We start from the raw sequence: 22621 nt of genomic DNA, 5'->3' as shown, positions 1-22621 counted from the left end.
TGCCCCGCCGCCACACCAGACGCTTGCCAGCTGAACGAGCCGGTTTCCGTCTCCCAGTCAGGCTCGAGCCTTGTCCCGAGAGCCCCAACGGCGTGTGAACCGCCCTGGGTTTCACTGTCACGAACAACCGAATCAGTAAGTCTTTCATCTTTACGTCATAAATCCCACTGACAAGACCTGGTGTGGTGCTCTGCAGCCACGGCCCTTACAGGACTCGACACACACCGCGGGCTTGGTTTAACGACCGCTTCCCAAGCAGAGCCAAGCGCCTGCGTTTTACCACAGCGCTGCCTGGCAATATGGATGTCACCTTTAGACTCTTCTAAAATATCAAGCTTTTCTTCAACCTTTCACAACAAGACCGGTAAGATTGAGACTCCGGAGAGTTTCAGCTACTGAAATCAGCTCAACGTAGAGAGCGGAGAAGCACAAACAGCCATTGTGGCTCTCGTGCCTGACGCTCACGGGCCTCCCGCTAGGAGCTCCCCAAAGGGCTCGAGGAGCCCAGCAGAACTTCCAAAGAGGTTTTAGGAAGTGACTGGAGGCAAATAGTGCTGCTATTTGTGTTCATTTCACAAGTCCTAACAGCTGTTCTGCCAGTATAGCGGTATTCACAAAACGGTTGGTGACACTATGGAAGCTCAGTACTTTTTGGGTGGGATTTACACAACCCGTTTCTGGTTTTGCAGCTCTGAAGTGAATTTCACATTTTACACCCTCAGGGTGTAGCACCTGATGCTTATTCTTCTGCAATTCAAAGCCATCTGGTAGCTTCTGCTTTAGAGTAGCTGTACCAGTTAGTATCACCCTCTGTGAGTTTCAAAGCTCTTAATTCCATCAGGACTACGTGGAAACCTACAGCATCGTCATTTTCAGCACTCCTCAATTCTTCCGAAAATTATACAGAACAACAAAGCAAGTTAACTCTTCCATGCACTCAATGATGACAAAAAAAAAATACTGTATCAAAAAGTTACCTTGGAAGTGTCTCTTCTCTTTGTGGTTCGAGTGTGGCTGGGATCCATTCCTCCTCCTTGTACCCTGCTTTCTGCTACAGGTGGAAAGAAGTGCTGAACAAATGCTCGCTGTAGCAACTGGAATAGGAATTGGACAACTGTTCCACAGGACCCCCGAAGTACATCGAGAGTCGACCCCTGAGATCCCCTGGTCAGACACTACCAATGGTTTCTGATTAACTCACACAGTGGTGGAAAATTGCCACTCATACGAAGAGCCTCAGCAGGGGCCAACAACTCTTGTTGCGTATTAACAGATTTTACAATAGTTGTTTTGGGTTTTTTTTTCCCCCAGATGGTCCCAAAACAGCACTTGAACCTTACAAGCACTTGAGAATTATCTAAAAAAAATAAAACCCAATAGGAAATGAATTAGATTTGAAAGGAACTTACTTGTACTTTGATGGAAACAGCAGTTAGGATAACTTTCTTAGATTTCGTTTTACAGTTTTGCACTTCATAATCTAGCTCAGATTAAGATGTGGACTGACCCTCTGTGGCTAGAGATTTCACTATCCCATAGACTGTCATTTTAAGGTCAAAACAAATTCGTCTTTGACGAAGGATGAAATGTTCAGGTATGTAGGAAACTAGTGTGGAATTCAGTTCATGAGCTGTCCTGCACTGCTGAGCTGTACCGTATCGCTGTGGTTTCTCCTAGCCATTCCCATTATTATTCGGGCACTCCGAGCCATTTTATGCACTCAACCATAATGTTATTGTTTGCAGAAAGTCCTAATAGACCATATTCTGCAAGTCAGATGGCTTCAAAGCATCTCAAATTGGGCACCCATCACAACCACTAGGCACGTTAATGCATTGTCTACAATACTGCCCAAATGAGAACTCCCTTTTCTGTTGCCCTATTCAGATGCTTCATTGTCATCAATGTCCATGATATCCCTGCAGATACTGTCTGGAGAACCAGTAATTTTCAATTACTCATTTAGGCTTGCACATCACATAATTTACACTAAATACAGATCAGTCATTACCTTTTGTTTAATATATGCCTTTTAATTTAAATTCTTTTTAGTCTGAGAGCTACTGTAATTCCTCCTCCTAATTTTATTACAATTTTGGATATCCCAGGTGACCCGGAGTGTTCTTAAAAAGTGTTTTTTTCTAGCAGAAATCTCAGGTCGTATTTGTTATCAGTGAACTTGGATATCTAAATCTATTTCCTGCAGAAATTTTGATTTACTATTCAAAAGGAGGCTACTATGGATCATACGGTTTATATAAAGCATATGAAATAAAATGTGACTATATTAAAAGGATGATCTTCTCAACAGATCCAGTGATTACAGAAAATGCAGAAAATTCAGTAGTTTAGCCTAGACCCAAATCTGCCCTGTTCACATGTTTACAAAATAGAGAGGTGTAAATCAACGAAGTCCAAATAGGTTAGATCTACCAGATAAACTACAAGGAAAGTACTGGTTCAGTTGGATGGGGAAATAATAGAAAAATTTAAATCAGGTAAGGGACTAAGTAAAAGGGCTTTTAGAAAATTACAAGCAGAATTCAGGCATCAATCTTGGAATGAATCTTTTTAGTAAAAACATTTTTGTTAACTTTGCAGATGGAATCAGTCAGTGACAAAGATTTTTTTACAGGAGGAATGGGAGCGCATATACGAGAAGAATTGGAGGATTGGGAGGATCACTGTAATGTAAGTATCGAGAAATTCAACAGTATAAAGTGTCAAATGATAAGTCGGGACTGATGGGACTAGTAATGAGAGTGTCTGTTGGGAGCTCGTACAAACTAGAAGTGACTCAGGAGAGAAAGTCCCAAATTTATCACAGCATGGCTACGAATCAGAAATACAATACAGCCACTAAGGAGACAAATGTGATCCTTTAAATTTAATGGATCACATTATTTTCACAGAAGAGAGGGAACTATCTACATGGAAATACCTGGTGCCTTAGCCATGAGCCACTATCTGGTATATCCGATTGTTTCTGGTTGCCCCTATTCAAGGAAAATTAATTCAAATGGCAATAAATGCAAGCAAATGCAAGCAGGATGATCAGAAACAGAGAACTTGGCTTTTGAGAGGAGACTAACATTTCATTTTGTCTAGCAAATGAAGACTAAGAGGATTTAAGTCTCTATAAGGTTAACTAGAAAAATAAACCCAGCTGGAACACCTCAACTATTTAGGCTGAAGAACAATACTGACATGGCAGATGTACAGAATTATAAATACATTGGCACAGGCATTATAGTAAGCTTCACTACCGAACAGTTCTGAAAGTGTCTTCCAATAGTAGAAGTCGGGGCCAAATCCCAAATATTCTTAAAGTGGACCTTTGCTAGTCGTCTAGGCAATTACATCTCATAAACCCTAACAGGGGATTAACTTCATGACTCAGCCCAACGTTCCTGTATTCGGCCTAACACCACAGTAACATTCTCTAAATTTCTCAAACAATATTCAGTTAACAGTTCCATGCTTAAACAGCGTGTCAACCCAGATGCTCCCGTATTTGTCCAAAACAACTGAGGACACCAACTTTCAACAAAAACATTGCACATGCCCATTTCAGGAACGCAGTATTTTTCCCTCAGGGGTGAGCCAAAGGCTTTAATTTTAACGTCCTGCTTTCACAGCCACAAAGCTAGCCTGTTAACACACACAAAAGGCTGCATTGTCCTACGTTCACAATCCTCTGTGTAAGGCAATGATTTATTTCGCTAACACACACGACCCGTGCGCAGGTTAGGCTCCCTTTGAGGTGCAACTACGATAGCATAGGAGAAAACCCTCTGCTTTTCGGAGAGGAACGCTGCAGCAAGAGACTCCGACAAGAAGTCCTTACAACAGAGGGTCTGTAAGCCAACCAACCAAATTATCTGGAAGACGAAATGCGATCATTCTGCAGTTTTCTTTTCTGGAAAGCCTTCTAAGCTTTCCAAGTCTTGTTCTTTAAACAGCCAAACCATACTTAAAGTCCCATTACAAGCACCTGATCTGGCCATACCAGAAACGTGTCTCATTTAAAGAAAACCCACCACTACTGCTGTTCCATTCGCAGCTGATCTGCACGCTGCTACAGGGAGAGACGCAGGAGAGTTTTTTTCCATAAACACATTGCGCTATTCAAAAGGTTTTCATCTTTAAATTTAATTAAAGAAAAACATCTCCAAGTGATTAAGCATGTCTGACTTCCAGCTTCTTTTAATGGCACAAGCCAGTGCAGTAAATTGTAGAAAGCGAGCTCAGTTAGAATTGTATTTTAATTAAAAAAAAAAAAGAGAAAACTCTCAAGATGTGAGGTCCTATTAAAAAAAAGTGGCTGTTCACTTGTAAACAATAAAAATGTTAAGAACACAAAGTTTCATACAGCTTAAACAAAACCACTTTTCTTAAGCAGTACAAGTAATGTTACAACACTGTAAGAACACCAAAAGCAGAAAACAAAAAAAAGCAGAAGAATCACATAACATTACTTGCTAAAATGATAAATTATTTACATTGAATATAAATAGCTTGACATTTTTATTGCTCCAATGGTAGTGTGTTGACAAGTAAATGTAGTAAACTGTCACAGTGGGACAATAATAAACATATATTTACGTTTTTGCATATGGAGTTTTGTACCTATCAAGGAAAGCACAGGAACTTTTTTTTTTATTTATCAAGACCACACCAGATTTAGCAAAAATGTTTTCTGTTTTAAAGTCACCCATCAACAACTGAACCCACACTTCCTAGACTTGTCTGTGCATGTCTTAGAACACTTTTTTTTTCCCTCCTAAAACAACTTCACAGATGCAGGTGGGGAATCAGTAGGTAAGAGCTTTGATGCTCTGCCAGTATTCTTTAATACTTCCATACTCCCTAGATACAAAAACTTACTAGATACAAAACCAAATATGTGCTAGCTAAAAACTAGAAGGGAAAGTTAGTGTCAACATGTTATACGAATAATTAAACACTGACTTGGTAGACAGTAACTGCTTTTAAAAATCTGCTGCAAACTCACACTACTGATAGTTACTGGTTCCCTTTTCTCCTTACTCTCTGCACAAGGTTTTCTCTTTTGTTGCAACCAGTCAAGGCACTTTCTTTAGCACTTCCACTACACTTTGCTAACATTAATCTCTGTTACATTCCTACAAATTCTTTCTCCAATTAACAAGTATCCTCCATAAATAGGTTTACCAATTCATGCTGACTTCTTATTGTCAAAAATGAGATTTTCAGTGTCGTGAGATAACATTCAGGGGGAATTGTTTTATATTAAAGCAAAGGATAGCCCAGGCAAAAAAGAACCTGTAGACAGAACAGAAGTGCACAGAGTTCACAGCAGTGCTTACAGCTGCCTTCATCTTTAAATAAGCTATGGAACCTGTGTCTTTCAGATGCAAATATAATACTGCGTGCTGGTTTTGCATTTTAATGCAAATTTTATCTACTTATTAAAACGTGGAGTTTACTGTAAATGGCAGTTTTGGCTCTCATATTCTTTACTAGTTGCTTTATGGCCACATATTTAAATGTCTACTAAAACACAGAAAGAAGAGACCCTTTTATGGTTTGAAAACTACACAATTAATAATTAAGGACAAAGTAAAATGTCTGGAATTTACATACTTAAAATGTGAACTTTAAAAACTGGTATTATGTGCTTAAGTGCCTCGCGGTGCCCAGGAGAGACCCAGGGGCAGGCAGTCTGCTGCGGGCAGAGCAGCCAGCGGCACTGGAGGGGGCCAGGCCCGCGGGAAGGGGACGAAGGGCTGAGGGTGGGAAAGCAAAGCCGCCATCTTGTTCTGCCTTGGATCTCCGGTCATATCGCAGCACGGGGTGGCCAGGGAGCAGCCCAGAGGGCCTGGGGGCTCCGGTAGCTCAGGGTATTCTCTCAGCTCGGCACAGCACTTCACGGAAACAAGACAAATCAGGCTGAGAAATTTTGAACTGAATACGATGAAGTCAGCACAGACTGAAGAGGATTTCTTTCAGCAGCGAGACTGAAGACTGCTCAGCATTCACCGCTGGCAATTACTAGAACTCTCATTCGGCTTGCCTGTTCTCTCAGTTGGAAAAAAAAGCATTTTGAAAATATAGTCACATAAAGAAGAAAATAAGAACCTGCTGAGATTCCTTGAGTTTCTTACACAAAAAAAGGAAATTACTAACAAAGTTCTGCCATAACAGTAAGAAACTTCCATTGTTCTGTGAATTAAGCTAAGCTCCCTTCATTTATTCCAGAAACTTATTTGTAAGGGAAATACATAAAATTGGGTGTGCTATTTCAGTTTTGGTTTACACTGCATTTTTCTGCCATTAAGTGTTTTCTCTGCTTCCGGTTAACACTCATCCTAAAAAAAAATAAATTGTAGAGAACACTTTGCTTGGTTCTATGATAGAAATCTGAGTTGCAAGGTGTAGCTAACGTTAAATTCAAACAACACAGTAGTTTTTTATTCATTATGTTACAAATGCAATTACAGAGTTAGTTGTCGCCAATCTACCAGTCAAATGAAACCTCTGCACTAAGTACACAGATTTCACAATCTGAAGCATCAGTCTGTGATTGTAAAGTACTGCAAGCGCTGGAGTCTGACGCTCCTCAGCTGTACAGTAAGAATAGCATGAAATTTGATTCCAAGTAACAACTTGCATAAAACTGGCCTTCTGTAAACACTGCGTACAAGAAATCAATAGTCTTATAAATATTATATTTTAATACAATATTGCATACTGAAAAGATGCAAATACATTCAGAGGAAATCCCAAGTCACCCTGAAACTAAAAAGCAACTTGGGATGATGTTGCAAGGAGTCAAGTTGCTGCAAAGAAATGCCTGGACGCTTACAAAGATATTCATCACAACTTGCAGACAGTCATCTGCTGTTTTTATTCCGATTTCTTATTTCTAGTTAGGAAAGGGAGGGAACTTGCATCAATTTTCATTTGCTTACTATTATCAAGTGGTCTTGCTCAGGCCAGCCATTACAGGAAGTTCTTCTGCAATTACTTCCCTTCCTGAGAGCAGGCAAACAGGGAAGAATCCAAAAATACTTGTGAATTCCGCAAGGCATTTGTGGCTCTTCAGACTGTGCCTGAACGCCAAAACACATGCATGAACCCCTTCAACTGGTCCACTTCTTCCTATCAGCATATTTTAAAACACTACTCTGATTTAGATAAATTTTATTTCCACTGGAAAGGATGCCGTGTCACTTAACTGTTAAAATGTTGCGGTAGTATCACACTACAAAAATAACGAAAGCGTTACTTCAGCTTTGATTTGGCTGTTCCAAATTTTTCTCCTCAGTAATGAAGGTCTCCAATTATGAAACACTTTTTTCCTTACTTAAAAGCAAGACAAAATTTGACATCCATATATTCCTAACTTAAAAAGAGGCTTTAGGATATTCTGCTAATAGCAGCTGCCATCTACCCCACAAACGCAACTTTTTCAAAGGTGAACAGTATTTAAGCTTCCTATTTCAGGTGCTACAAACACCACCTGAAATACTTAAAAAAAAAAAAAAAGACAGAAATGCTATGCATTTTTCATCCATTTACTAAACAAAGTGCAACTGAACCCTACACATCTGATAGTATGTACAAACTCATTATGGCTTTACCATAAAAACAGCATGTGAATGGGTCTATACAATCAGAGGGATACGAGCAAATGTAATGAATAAACCGATGTCGGACTGTTGGCAATAGAATAAGAGCTATATTACATTCTGTAAACCTTGGCATACCACACTTTACATTATGCAAAGAGTCAATATTTACAAATCCATAGTGGGTAAAATAATTAACCCCCTAATGTAAGTGATGATTTTGCAAAGTGCAGGACAAAACCAGTGCTGTTGATTGCAAGTCCTATGCAAGCAAGTTATACTAAAATCATTACTACTAGATGCTTACCTGGACATTTCTACTGAGGGTTTATAGGATTGGGACGTTTAGAATGAAATATAGTATGACACGGCATTAGGATGCATGTTTGAGGACAGCAAATATAGAAATTAATAAGGCAGCATGCTCAGAACAAGTTTAAGCAGCACTGATGTTAGATCCCTAGTGGCAACTATATCAGTTAATGTTAAAAATTCAGAGTGCAACACAGAAGCCTCATTTAACATAAAAAAAGAAATGTGCAAATTGTTCTCTTCTTAACAAAAGAAAGTAACATAGCAAGGAAGATATTCTACTGAAGAACATTTTTAAGTCACAGCAAAGTAGACCATCTTCTTTCCAAAATCATCTACAAGGCACTAAGGGTAGAAAATGACAGGTAACATGAAAGCTCAAATGCTGTTCCTCAGTCAGGTCGAAATATGGGATATTTTGGTAAGAACTCTATTAATATTACCTGTTGAAGAAGGGAAAAAGACAAGAACAGAACACAGTAACCAAAAAGTTCAAACCTTCAGCACAATTTCCATGCAACACTAGCTAGTACACAAGACTAAACATATCTGAGATACTCTGTAAGGAGGGAACGTTTCCCAGAATAACAAAGCAGAGATTTCAGTCATTTTGAAATACAGGACTTCTGGACTCTTGACTTTTTTGGGGTGACTATCTCTTTTCTTCAAGCCTACACAATCTTCATGGCTATACATGAGAGTGGATGGGGGAGTAGTAGGACCACAGAAATATTTGAAATTCTGCTTTCCTAAACAGACTGTCTTGGTTAAAACTTTATGAAATTCAGAGCTAGCAAAAAAGAAGAAAAAAAAAGATCCAGACAAAAACCACAGTACTATAAAAATGCAATATTTCTGCACAAAGAATTTGAATCAAAGTAATTATGAATACCAATGGAAAAAGTGGATAAGCATTAAAGAACTATGTGACTGGGAATCACACCAATGCACAACGTCCCAGTGGGTCTCCCTCATTACAAATTACAGACCAAAACGAGTGTACCTGTAGTGCAAATGTAGAATTGTTATGAAGAGAAAACATGTTTAGTGGTGACAATTTCTAAGTCTCAATATATGCCATGGCTGCTCTTGTTAAAAGGGGCCTTCACGGGTGTACGTCAAAATCAACTGCACGTTTTTCTGAGAGATTTTTTTGGATAGGTGACAGACTAGTTAAGGATTTTTCTCTATAAAATCATAGGTATGTTGAATACCAAATAAATAACAGAAGTAATACTCACATATTCCATCATATTGCTAGTTTCGCATTTCCTTTTACTCAGCTTCCAGTGCAAACCAAGCTAAGAAAATAATTATCAAAGGATTAATGCGTAGCACAGCATTGTTTTGACGAGTAACGTAACGAGCATTAGCAGTATCAAATTATCAGGATCTGCAACACTTCAGACACAGGTTTAAGATCACTATACAGTACGGAATTATAACAAGACTGCAAAATTCCTACATACCAGTTACGCAAAAAAAACTTACTATTCTTAAAGCTGAAGAAAACGAGCACTCTAACTTTTCTTACCTTATGATATAGTCTGTTATTTTCCCATTCTAATAACTTCTGAATTGATCTTCTAGTCTAAAAAGTAAGTCAAAACTGTATTATAAATGGTTCAGTAGCCAGCCTCATCCAGAAGAATCTTACTGTTGCATTTCTGGCTTAAGCTTAACTTAAAATAAGTTAGTTTTATAAAAGTAGAACCAAGCAAAAGAAAAATTATAAATGGAAATCCTACCACTTCAGCTCCCCACACCTCAACATCAGATCTTCTTCAGAAAAAAAAGAAAACACCCAGGGGTTTTTTGTTAACTTAGGACTGCAACTTTCCAGAATTCATTTACTTAGTAGGAGATCCTTTTGAATTTAGTATTTTTGCCTACCACAGCCAAGCCAACAAACCAGAATCTCCCACGTTCTCATGGCCAAATGCTGCACTCCCTACAGGTGGTCTACTGACAACACGTAATTTACATAGATCTAATTTCCGGATTTTGCTAATGTAATTGTTACTGAATCCTGAAAAAATCTCACCACCACAGAACTCCAGCTCACAACAAACAGCGCCTGTATTTTCAACTCTTGGATAACAAAGTGCATGCGACCTTCATGTTCTCTCTTTCCACAGTTGTGGGAGAGGAGAAGATTTTGGGAGTTTCAGTGATTTTTAAAGTCACAAAAAGACCACTGTGATGATCTACTCTAGTTCCTGCATGCTACGCCACAGAATTCCATCCACCAATTTCTTTGCTAAAGCTAATAATGGTAGGTGAGCTACACGATCTCATTAAAAAAAGATACAAAGCTATCCAATCCTGAGTCAAAGACTTAATGGTGGAGAATCCACAACTTCTTTGTAAGTTTTTCCAGCAATGAAGCTATCCTTGGAATTAAAAAGTACATGTTGTTTCCTGTTGCAACTGTCTTAGTTTTATATTCCAGCCTTTGCATCTCATAATGCCCTTTGTTGCTAGATGAGTGTACGGGGACTGGCTGGGCCGGAGTTAGCTTTCTTCACAGCAGCTAGTATGGTGCTGTGTTTCAGATCTATGATGAAAATAGCGTTGATACCACATCAATGTTTTAGCTCTTGCTGAGCAGCATTGACCAAAGGGATGTTCCATGCCATGTAACGTCATGCTCAGCAATAAAACTGGGGGCTATTCTTTCCAAAGTAGCCCATAGCCCAGCGACAAGGCTGCGCATCGGTCTGCTGGTGGGAGGTGGCGAGTGATTTGCATCACTTGGGTTTTCTTCCCTTTTTCTCCTTTGCTTATTAAACTGTCTTTATCTCAACACATCAGTTTTCCTTACTTTTGCTCTTCTGATTCTCTCGCCCCATCCTGCTTGTGGCAGGGGGATGAGTAAGCAAGTGGCTGGCGGGTGCTTAGTTGCTGGCCGGGTTCAACCCACCACAAGAGAAAATTAAGAACCATCTTATAGTTGTGATTGTTAAAGCGATCAAATTGCTCTAATACATATACACACATACCCACAGAAGTAACATGATCTTCCCTACTCCTACTTGATACATATTATTTGTACCCTTGAGAATTATATTAACACTACAACTCCACATGGGCATTTATTTAGATTTTCACTAGCACAAGAATATTAAATACGGTTTTAAAACTGCAAATATTCCATCTGTATATCTCAAGCGTATTCCTCTGCAATAAGAACGTTTATAAAGGCAGTTAAAACGATCTAAAACAAGTCCTGTAACTTTTTAGCGATGTAGGCTTCAGCGATTAGCAGTTCAACAAGTTAACATATCATGCATTTAGTGCACTTCATTTTTTTTTTTTTAACCAAAAACTCAATGCAACTGTTATTTTCTTGAGCGAGTTGGAAAGTTTGGCAAAACACTTTGGTTTTATTTTCTCTGAAAAGCAATGCCTATTGCTTGTTTTTGCTTTCAGTTTGTTTTATTAGAGATCATAAACTCTCAAAAGCCAGAGGTATTACTTTTTAACAGATTTTTAACTTAAGATCTTTTCCTGTAATTAAATTGACAAGCGTGAGTTTTTTTTCTTAGTGCACCTACGTACTATTTACATTTGTGGATAATAAGATTTTATGGCTACAAGTCTTACAAATCATGTAGCTGCAAAGAACATCGTTACACTATACCTATTTATTTATTTCCTAAACATTTACTGCTGTGATAATCAATTCTAAATGTAAACCACAGAGGTAATTAGGATCATGTTTACTTGATATCGCTAAAGTGCTTTTCAGAATTATTACTTTGGACCTGATTAAGAGAGTTGTCAATTTTCTGTTGGGGGGAAAAAAAACAAACCAAATGAAGTCTTTAAACTTACTGAACAGAAAACAAATTTGTGTTTGTTCTTAATAGAAACAGCACAGTGATATATGTCAAATAAATCACAGCTCAGAAATGTTAAATAGTAACTATTACATACAAAAAAGTGATTTTTAATTTAAAAAATATATTTATTCGGAGGTGGGGGGGGGTGAAGAGGAAAAGTAATTTTCACTGCAGTTCAGGCGGTCTTTGAAGGTCAATGTCCAGTTCTGCACTCATTTAATTCAATTCTTGGACATTTAGAAATCCTGGAAATTTAGGTTATCACATACTCCATCCTGTTCTTTAAACTGAGATGGGATTAGCTATTCCTAAGACTATTAATTCAATTGGTAATTTGGTATCATTTACTTCATTAACGAACATTTTTTCTGTTTTCTAAGGAATGGAAAAGGGAATAACCTTTTGAATGCAAGCGAGACAAAAAAAGGGTTTTGAAATGGGGATAATACTATTAAACATTATTTAATGTTATCAGTAATTGCAAAATAAATAGAATAAGAATAATGAAACATGTACTTACTCTTTTGTTAAGACAGACTACAGGCCACAGGCTACAGCCCAGTGTGCAGCAGCAGCACAGACAGCCACAAAGCAGCCATTTTACATTGACAGGGAGATTCTTTCTTAAACATGCATTCACGCGACTGATGCTGGTCTTGAATTCTTCTGGGGCAACCTGCAATAGAAATGCTGAACTTCAGTGGAAAGCCACTACAGGTGTATTTTCTCAGTAACTGCCTCTACAGGTTAGAATGTCAATGAAGCGTAAGACCATGATACAATATGACCCCACCTTCTAAAACACTGGTCACCCCGTGAGCATGCAGAGTCACTTTCCTGTAACAAATTCATTTATGGTGCATGCTTTGCAGAAACTTGCATTAAAAAGCTAAACATCGCTTAGATGAACAGCCTCATCCTTATTTATTGCACCATTAATAAATCAATTGTCCTGATAACGTAGTGGCCCCAAACAAAAATAGAAATGGGACGGACACAGCTGTGCAACATATGCACTGGCTACGCTGACCAAAAAAAATGGAAGAATGACAGATATCTGCTTTCCAAGGAAATGCGGGGCAGCTTCATAATAAAAACACTTGTGTGTCACGTAGAAAAAAGGATAATATTGTCCAAATTAATTTCATACCAATGCAAGTCTATACTGTGCCTGGGTGAGGGTGGACCTCTGTCCACAAACAAATTCCTGAAGTGGTCCATATCGACATGAGGCCACAACTTCACTTGTAACCGCTTCCTAAAATAGGGAAGCCCGGAAAGACATACACTGGATTATATTCAAGGCAAAGAAATGCATCTTGTACAGGGTTATGAATAAAGCCTAGCTGTTGGAAAGCAACTTATTTAAATCAAGGAATATTCAGCAGAGCTTACTCAAAATAATGTTTTCTATATATCGCCACTGCAGAGTCACAGTGGAAAGCCACATTTGCTATCAGAAATAAGCTCCTTTCTCTGATAGCAGCATGTTTCTTACAAAAGGGCGAGAGCACTTACCTATTTACATACCCCAAATCCCTCATCTCTCTACAGAATCTAAATAACTTACATCTGACAAGTCAAATATGGAATCGTGGTACTGACTCCAAGATGGCACTCTTAACTGTAACACAATCCAGCATTCGAACACACAAAGCAGAATAATCAGATCCAACTTCAATAGACTTGACCAGTCAGGCACCAACAACAACTCAAAAAAAAAAAACCCAACCCAACAAAAAAAAAACCCAAAACCACTTTCCTAACTACTTGCCATATTGAAGAAACACCCCACCCCCCCCTGAATTAGTCTGTATACAAAGCTGTGCAACTACGACGTAATCCTTCCAACCAAGCCAGCCCAACTCCGTTCATTTGATTCTGCAAACAAGGGTAACAACAACAACAAAAGCATTAAATTAGTGACAAAGACTCCTTTCACCAAAGGAGCAAAACTATGGGACAGGAAATGGAGAGGACCTGATTCTGCTACCTCCGCCTATTCACAAGAGCTAAATTCATTAAAACATTGCAGGAAAGGGAGTAAATAAATACAGCATCTGTTTCCTGGCCATTCAGATCACCACGCAGTATAGAGTCAGAGGTCATCTGGGTTTGTACACAAGCCAGGCCTACAGTTAGTAATATAAGAACGTAATTTAACATTGTGATTATTTTATAGCAGGAATTAATAAGTACACAGAAAGTATTTCTTTTGTAATTATACAGGCCCCCCATTAAATAGACTGTCTTATAATTCTTTTTCCATATACAAATAAAGCAAGCAAAAGAATTTTCTTTAGACTGACTGGAACATCAACATTTCAATATATTTTACAATAGACACCTTAGTTTAAAAAAAAAAAAAGAAAAGAAGAAAATGGCAAAAAGAAACAGAGATCCCACGTATTGGGACATTTTCAATGAACAGGGGGGAAAAAAAAAAAAAATCACATTGTAATGTGGAAAACTAGCCTGTACCTGCATGTATCTGAAACAGAAGGTTTTACAGATCTCTCTGCCAATACTGGCTCTTGTGTTCAGGATATAACAAATATCAGATGCAGGTGAGCAAGACCATTTCATCTTCAACGTGGGGGAATGTTTTGTAGTAAAGTACAACTGGGTTGGTTGTGTGCAGTACAAGTAACATTGTACAGCTTCTGCAGTCCGACATGCTTCACAGTGAATTGAGACTACGTACGTTAACAAATTGGCATTCTCAAGGCTTAAGGAAGTTTACATGTTCCTAACATTTAGATATATACAAACGGCACTTTCTTTGAGACGTCTTTTGAAATTCGTACGTGTATCATTCTATCTGTTTATTTGAAAGATAAAAATAAGTATTTTTTTTTCTTGACCCATTCGTACTTTTGCAATGAATCCCACTAAGAAAAGAGAATGTTTCCTTTTCTATTAGACAGAAAGTTTACTGGACCCTGTCAACAGCACACCCCAACCCCAAAATACAGCTGTACAAACCTACCAAAGACAATGGAATCGCAGTCTAGAATTTAGTTTAACGTGAAGAAACCTTATCATCAGTGGTAACACCCAACATGAGAAGAAGTCAACCAGATTCTTAGACCACAGCTGGCAGAAAAAATTGGGACCTAATAAAGCACTGGGATGGTGAGATTCCCTATTTCTGTGCTACTCTTGATGTGAACAGTGGCTCCCTTAAGTTAACAGTTTGATGCTACTTCGCAAGAACAATGCTGAAGTACTCTCCTTCCTGTAGAGCACAGCACTGCAAATGGCTAAACTAGAAACCAACTTTAGATGCCACCGAGAAACAGAGAAAATTTCTATTTCAGAAATTTTGGTATGATGTTTACCTTAATATAGTATTATGAAAGCACCACTACTACCTGCTAATGCACCAAATAAAGGTGAATCTCTTAGCTGCAACGTAAGATGAAATTACTTAAGATGGTTTCGGCTAACCCAAACTATTGGATATATTTTTCCCTTTAGGAAATGTAATCACAATAAATATTTCTGTCCGTCAATGACACATCTTCATTTGAAACTAAAGGAACCGGTGACCAAGATAAGCCTCATTCTGTGATAAACAGAAGTAAAACACAGTTTTATTGCTCTCAGTTTACAGTCCAGTAACAGTTAAGCATTGTTACACAGTGACAAAGAACGAAACATCTGTAAATAAAATAACTGTTCTAATTTAGTAATAAAATGGTATCCAAATGAAACAAGAATTTTGTTGATAAATAATTTAAAATTATTTAAATCTTGCCTTTTTTGCAGGTGCAGATATTGAAAGGTTAATATGAAATGACTAATGTATTTCAAACAAACAGAGAATTAACAGCGCCTCCTGCACAAGGAAAGCTCCCTAAGAAAGTCTAGTTTTGAGTAATTTGGGAAAGTCTCTTAGAAAGTTTCTGTCTGGGTCTTGAAAAGAATGAGATAAGTACATAGCTCCTGGCTGTGCAGTACACCTTGTAAAGAGACGTTAGTTCCTTTTAGGTCTTTAAGGGAGGGCAAAAAAAAAAAAACATAAAAGGAAAGGAGGGGGTGTCATAATATTTTACAACAGGATGCAAGAGAATCTACAAACACAGGAAGAGAGCAAGTAAAGCCCAGCAGGCCTGATCTTTCTCCTTCAATCATCATGATCACAAACCCTATCAATCACATGTTGCAATGGGATCACAATACCAAGAGCACGTTTTATGGCTTACATTTCCCTGCACTGCACAGTAATCTCTGTATAGGACCCTTACTGTTTTAAGATCAGGGCAGGAAACTCCACTTTCTTCCTTAAGGTTCACTGCCTCCATCATTTTCTTGTCACCTGGAGCAATGTGTGCTATTGTGCCATATATCACAGAGAGTATTTTGTTAAGAGCTTTTAAATGCTTGTTTTAAAAGAATTAATAATCCTATAAAACTGTAGCACACAGAATTTAAATTTAGCCAGAATTTAAATTTAGGCCAAAGTCCAATCACGTTATTAAAAGTTAAATATTGCCTCTGTATTAAGTGTAGTCAAATCTTTTCTTACAGTATTCCGCTGAAAAGAATGCACTGTTCGAAAGCCTAGCTCAGTATTTATAAACCAGCTGAAGCTTGCATCTCATCCTGCAAGATAAATATTAAGTCAATCTAGCTGAATTAGCTGGGCCCAACATCTGACCTACCTGCTATTTTCCTTTCCTTTATTGTTTTATTGCCTATGTTTTATCCTCAACTACACACATTCACCTCTCCCAGAAAAAAAGCAACAAACGTGTCTCAATTAAATATTTAAGATGTAATTACATGCATCTTAGCTCTAGGCTAATTTACAATAACTATCCAGAATCTGTGAAAACTGGGAGACAAGGAGGTAGGGCAGATGGGTGAAGAAGGAGGGCTATTTCAGATTTAAAAAAAAAAAAACAAAAAAACCAGCAGAAAGTTTACTGTCATCATTTTGTAGATGGGCAAACTGAGGGTCAGGAAGCTTAAGTAAATTCCTAAGAGTACACAGTGGCATAAATCCAAAAAGTCAGTGCTTCTGGCAGAAAGGTATCGCTAGATAGATTTATCTATTTAGGATTTTTATCGTGCATTGGATGGATTTTCATCCTGTGTTTAGAAACCTAGATCTTCATCTGTATTTATTAAAAGCAAAAACAATACCATAGAGAAATCTGTCAAGCCCACCTAATGGCTTCATCTTTTACACTCCATTAGCAGATGGAGTATATTATAAATGTCAATTCACAGTGGACAACAAAGCCATTAAACTTAATGTTACACAGACATTCTGAGTAAACTATGACATTGCCCTATACTAGCTGTGTACTAATGCAAGTTCGTAGTAAACATTTTAATCACAAACTGTTAATATAAACAGTCACTATGCTATTCATAAATTGTGATTTCATAAAAAGTAAAAATTTGTATTTTAAGAACAGTAAAAGATCTTAAAGTGGTGTATCAATTGACTACAATGCTTATTACTGTGAATTATTTATCAGGGTATTTGAAGAAAACCTACTTACTGGAAAAAACTGACTGAGTTTTCATTTTCAATAGCGATAAAGGTGATTGACTGCCACAACCAGTGGAAGAAGCTGATTTTTTATTTCTTGCAATTCAAGAAAGTATTAAAAACCAAAAAACCCACAACTGTGGTTTTTAATGTCTTTCACGGCAGCGTGTGGTAGGCAGTAAGAAAAATGTGTTTACTACCTCATTTGATTGCTGTTTTCCCCTCACAAAAGGGAACTGATTTATTTTCAAGGTCTTCTTACTCAGAAAGCCCCTCAGATCCACATATGAGAAAAAGATAACAGGCTATCAAGATTCTCAACAGAAGAAGCATACCTATATACAGCAAATCCCTGCTCACGTGATTTCTGCTGTCACTGATTAGATCTACAGAGCAAGAAGGGTAAATGCCAAGTAGAAGAAAAGAACTTCCTCTTTCCTCTCTGCTAAATGACGTCCAAGCAGTCAACTGAACTTTAATTTAAACTTCTGTTCACTGTCTATTTAACAAGAGGAGGACAATCAAGTGGAAAATGTGACAGGCACTGATGCTCGTATTAAAAAGTGTAGGTTTGGGGGGTTGGGTTTGTTTTGGTTTTTTAATACACACAAATATATTTTAGAGACAGAAAGAGATGAAATTATATAATCAAATTAAGTTTTAACATTCCCTGCTAGGTATTTTCTATAGGCTTAGTTATAACAAACTACAGCTTGACTAAAAGAACATAAAAATTGTTATTTCCAAAAAGTATTCTGTGGCTTTTCAGTGATCAGAGCGAGCTTCGCAGAAAAGAATAAACCTCAGACATGCAAGGTGAAATGCAAATGGTATTATCACCAGCCCTCACATCAGACACTATGGAATCAGTAAGACTCTTCCTTTTGAGCTCAGTGAGATTCTGAAGCAAGGCCAGAGTTCCCAAGCTGCCTTTTAACAACCAAAACCTCCAAATAGCAACCTGCTTTTCAATTGCACTGCTGTCAGAAAAGCTGGACACATTCAGCGCAAGTATCTTATTCGTTATACTCTGGGGTGAAAATGAAGGAGAAAAACCCCAGATGGATTTGGCAGAACCAGGAGACGCCATCCAGCTGCATTTTAGTATATTGTTAATATGACTCAACAGCTACTGCAAGAGGCTGCAGAGGTAGTGTAGCTATATGGTATGACATTAGAGAAGGTAGTAAGAGCCAAATAAACTTTATCCTTACAAATTCTGGAAAAGATACATAAGGAGGATATAAAATAAAGCAAAAGAAAAGCACTAAAGAGTGAAACAGCAGAAAGAAAAAAATCCAAGAGAAAAAGAATTCAAAATTTAAAAGTCTAAAAAAACCCCCAAACTAAAACAATTATGAAAAGAATTTAGGACCATAACCAAGAATTTTGTTACAAGGTTTCATTAAGTAATAGCTACAAATGAATATTTATTAAACTCGCATTTAGTAAGATGACAGGACTCCAGAGAAAGCAAGAGACTTGTCACCACTAATTTGCAGAACAATTACTATATTTCTGAAAATGTACTAAAAGCCTACTTAATTTGTAGATTTAACGCTATAATGTTTTGTTCCTTAAAGATTCAGATAAAACAAGATTCTCTTCCGGAGATCTGTCTAAATATAAACTCAAGGCTTGACAGATATTAAAAAGAGAGGTGTAGCATTTGAAATAATTTAATTCACTCAGGAGGTAGCACAAACTCCAGATATCTAAAGAGCAAGGTTAAGTGAGGCTTGCTTTCATGTAGGTCGCCTGCATGAAAACAGTATGATGCCACGTTGAGCTTTTCTGTGTTTAGAATGCCAATAATGATAGCAATCGCTGCAAGTCATTTTTCCTTGTTTCAAAGTACACTGTAGGGACTGGTCATCAACCAGCCAGTTCATACAGGACAGGGTTAATTCAACAGTCTTCAGTGCAGTGCTGGCCTGCGCTGCGGATTCACCAGCACGTATTTGTAACACAGAAACCACTGGATGCACTGGATCTTTCCATGTAAAAGAACAGTTTAATCTCACACTTACCTTCCCTGTCAGAACAGAAGGAAATTCTGTATCAAACTTGTTGCTCAAGCCAAACCTTGAAAACAAAAGAGACAAACAAAATATATTCCACCTAACTTATTTTGTTTCCCTTAATAAAAAAATGTAATAGATGTTGTACTTTAAAAAAGAACTATTAATTTCTTTTGCCCTTACATTTACATTATTTCATGAGCTTTCAATGTAAGCTTATATAAGGTCTCGTGTATCATTCATAAGGTCATTTATAAGACAGAGAAATAGAGCTTGTTGCCTTACTTCAATACCTTTGAGTTGCTAAAAGCGCAAAAATTCTCTTACGACTGGATGGCAGTAAGTTTCAATCTTTGCTTTCTTTAAGAAAAAAAAAGCTCCAGCTATTAAATTCCAGTTTTACTAGGTTCAGTAATCCTTTCACTCCTATTTTTCTTACTCATGCAATTTATACATGCAACAGATAAAGCTAGTTATAAGGAACCCATTCATCATCATCTTAGAAATTTATAACCATATAGTTTTAAAAAATTGCTTTGGGCTGAGTTAAACTATCTCATGCAAAACATGTAAGAGCCTACATAAAGAACAGTTTTAAAACAACTGTGAACTTCAAGGAAAGTAAGTCTTTGGCATCACTGTGACTAGTCTTCATTGAAGTGTTCTTGTTATTGAGCGAGAGGTAAGTCTTCATTATAAGCAGTGAAACCCACAGGCAGCTAGGCTTTGCTTGTAAACCTCTGTTGCCACTAGCTCCAAAGCTACTGAACCAACTGAAGTTTCCAAAAAGCTGGTGGTGTAGATCAGCAGGATACTGACAGTGCAGGCTGACTTGACTTTTTTATTTTGAAGCATGTAAATAGACAAGAAGTTAACCAAGCTCTGACGCTAGCTTCTGCAGAACAAGAACTCTTATCTTCCATCCCCCCTACCTCACTTGAAGTCTTTAACACCTTTGTAATTCAGTAATTTAACAAAATACAACAGCAGCCGGCACCTCAGCTACAACCTTTATGTCTGAACAGAGCTTAATGTTAAGTTTGTAAAGTTAAATATAATGTACATCAAATTCACTGTCAGCTCTGCTAAACTATCTCCTGAGTATTCTTGTTCAAAAAAAGAAAAAACCCAAAGGATCACAGCCAAAAAGAGGAGCACAAATACATTTGGTATTGTAACATTTATCGTAGAAACAAACTTTCTGGAGAGAGAGTGTTTGCTTTGAGTCAAACTGACACCTGAAACACCTATGATTATATAACACGTACATACTCATGTGCACTGCGTAATAATTCAGATATCCAAACTTGGCAATGTAACTTGTTTAGAAGTATACAAAAATGTAAAATAAACCTTAAAGAAGAGAGAAGCATAATAAAAGAACTTGTGCTGTCTTTTGAAATCCAGTAAGCTAATTAAAATATTTGTCAACCATACTGGTGAAGTCCAATCAAGTTCTTCAATGGCTAATTTAAGTCAGAGCCTTGACTCTTGTGAAGAGCAGCGTATTGGAGCGCTAGCTATGTAAAACATTAAAAAAACCCCAAAGAGTAGATCTTAACTGAAGTGTTTCTCAACCTTTGTCTCCTAAGCTATTCTAAGCACTATAACCAATTGCCACCTATTTGTGCTCGTTTCATCCAACGTATTTTCACTGAAAAGTTTCTAGAAGTGAACGTGAGTGAACTGAACATCAGCACAGCGTGGGCTACTGCATATTCAAGTGAACTGGAAAGCCGTGATGTTAAATTAGCGCTACAAAAGCAAACAGTAAAAACAATAATATTTTAGGCAAGCACAAAGGTTACTAACATAAGCACGTTTCCATTCTCTGTGAATGTAATCTGGCAAGTCAGCCTCCACATTTTGTAGCTTTTAAGCTGAAATCGTCCAAGTTTTGTTATACTATGTATTTATTTTTAAGGAAGCTTCAAAAGCAACGATGCAGTCTTTTCAGTCTTTAAAAAAAATCCAGAAAAGACTAACGATATGAAGCACATACACAAGCTTGTTTTGAGGAATACAGACTTTCCTGTATATCAGCAATGAAACTACTGGAAAGGATCACAAAGTTGTAGCAGTCTGACAACATAATAAATGAACTGCTGGAAAGTTCAGGTAATACTGCAGAATTATTTACTCTACCCACGTAACAGACTAATTCCATTAAATCATGCCAAAGGTCCACCTAGCCCAGAACACCGACTCTTCCAGTGGCCAGTAGCAGATGCCTAGGAAACAGCAAAAGGGGGGGGGGGAAGCAACCGTGCACTAGCGCTTCCCCAGAATACTCTTCTGGCCTTCAACGATTCGTAGTTCAAAAACTTCCTCAGCCACAGGTAGTGTCTTTTATCTCATTGGTCACATACACTCATTAAAATTCCCATTGCACCACCGATTTCCATAAAGAATAACATAAATTAATGCTTTCTGATTTAGATCTATTAAGAATACAAGACCACAATATATTTTATTACATTACGTTTGCAGGCTGACAATGTCATGGAACGTATTTAAAACCCAAAACTTTTATCAGTTGCCAAAACATTCCATTCAGTTATAACATATCCAAGAAACCTCAGTTACAGAAATGCATCTCTTTTACACTGACACCTGCAAACGGCTGAAAGAATATAAAAGGTTTTGACTATACTGAAAACAGGACTATGCTACATTATAATACTAGGTGCAGTCAGCATCACTGATGGCCTTTAGCACCGTTTTACTAAAGTGTCTCTAGAAGTTTTACAGACTATCCTCATGATGATTTACCACCTAGTTCAGAAACGTTAAACTCCTAATAGATGGGAGAGGGGAATTCAAGAACCAAATAAAAAAATAATTTTTTTTTTTTAGAAATGTTGAAGCAGGATGTTGTGTAGCTCTATAGCTTTGCAAGCAACTTTGTAAAAGTACTGAAGTGTTATTAGAATATTTAATGCAAAAAAGTTAAGACCTAAAGTCTTGATTAAGGGATAAGTAACTTCATTAGACCTTCTACAACAGACTGATGATCTAGCATGATTTGGCCTATGAAGTCTTCTAAAATTCAGTATATTTAAAAATCGCGATGTAAAATAAATTCCAGTACCTGTCCTTGCAATCATTTAAAACGTCAGTTTGCGGCAACTTATTTCTGGGCTAGTTCTCTGGCTCCTCAGTGAAAGCTGCCCAAAGTCTCACATTTCGAAATTCAGGTAAGTCACCCATATACTTCGGTTGCAATTTTCTTGCTGGATGACAAATATCTCTAAAAGCAAGGCACTTTTTCCTATAGGCAACAACACTGGAATAGAAGTAGGATGACCTCACTTTCTAGTTCTT

General features: G+C 37.6%; 2 protein-coding genes across 2 annotated transcripts in view; both read right to left on the bottom strand.

Moving 5' to 3' along the window:
* Nucleotides 1-1025, bottom strand: part of LOC103917158 (pre-mRNA 3'-end-processing factor FIP1-like) — a 30116-nt gene extending 29091 nt beyond the window's left edge. The window contains exons 1-2 of the mRNA XM_009324267.1: nt 978-1025; nt 281-347 (exon numbers count right to left, since the gene is read on the bottom strand). Of these exons, the coding sequence (XP_009322542.1) occupies nt 281-347; nt 978-1025 (115 nt within the window). The remainder of the gene's footprint in view (nt 1-280; nt 348-977) is intronic.
* Nucleotides 1026-4895: 3870 nt separating this feature from the next.
* The window catches only part of LOC103917153 (cysteine-rich hydrophobic domain-containing protein 1), a 20592-nt gene continuing 2866 nt past the window's right edge, over nt 4896-22621 (bottom strand). Inside the window, exons 2-6 of the mRNA XM_009324261.1 lie at nt 19307-19361; nt 12291-12446; nt 9460-9516; nt 9167-9226; nt 4896-8368 (exon numbers count right to left, since the gene is read on the bottom strand). Of these exons, the coding sequence (XP_009322536.1) occupies nt 8318-8368; nt 9167-9226; nt 9460-9516; nt 12291-12446; nt 19307-19361 (379 nt within the window). The 3' untranslated portion in view covers nt 4896-8317. The remainder of the gene's footprint in view (nt 8369-9166; nt 9227-9459; nt 9517-12290; nt 12447-19306; nt 19362-22621) is intronic.

The sequence above is a fragment of the Pygoscelis adeliae genome, unplaced genomic scaffold (genome assembly GCF_000699105.1).
Source record: "Pygoscelis adeliae isolate BGI_AS28 unplaced genomic scaffold, ASM69910v1 Scaffold465, whole genome shotgun sequence".
Lineage (NCBI taxonomy): Eukaryota > Metazoa > Chordata > Aves > Sphenisciformes > Spheniscidae > Pygoscelis > Pygoscelis adeliae.
This window is presented reverse-complemented; position numbering and strand designations above follow the sequence as displayed.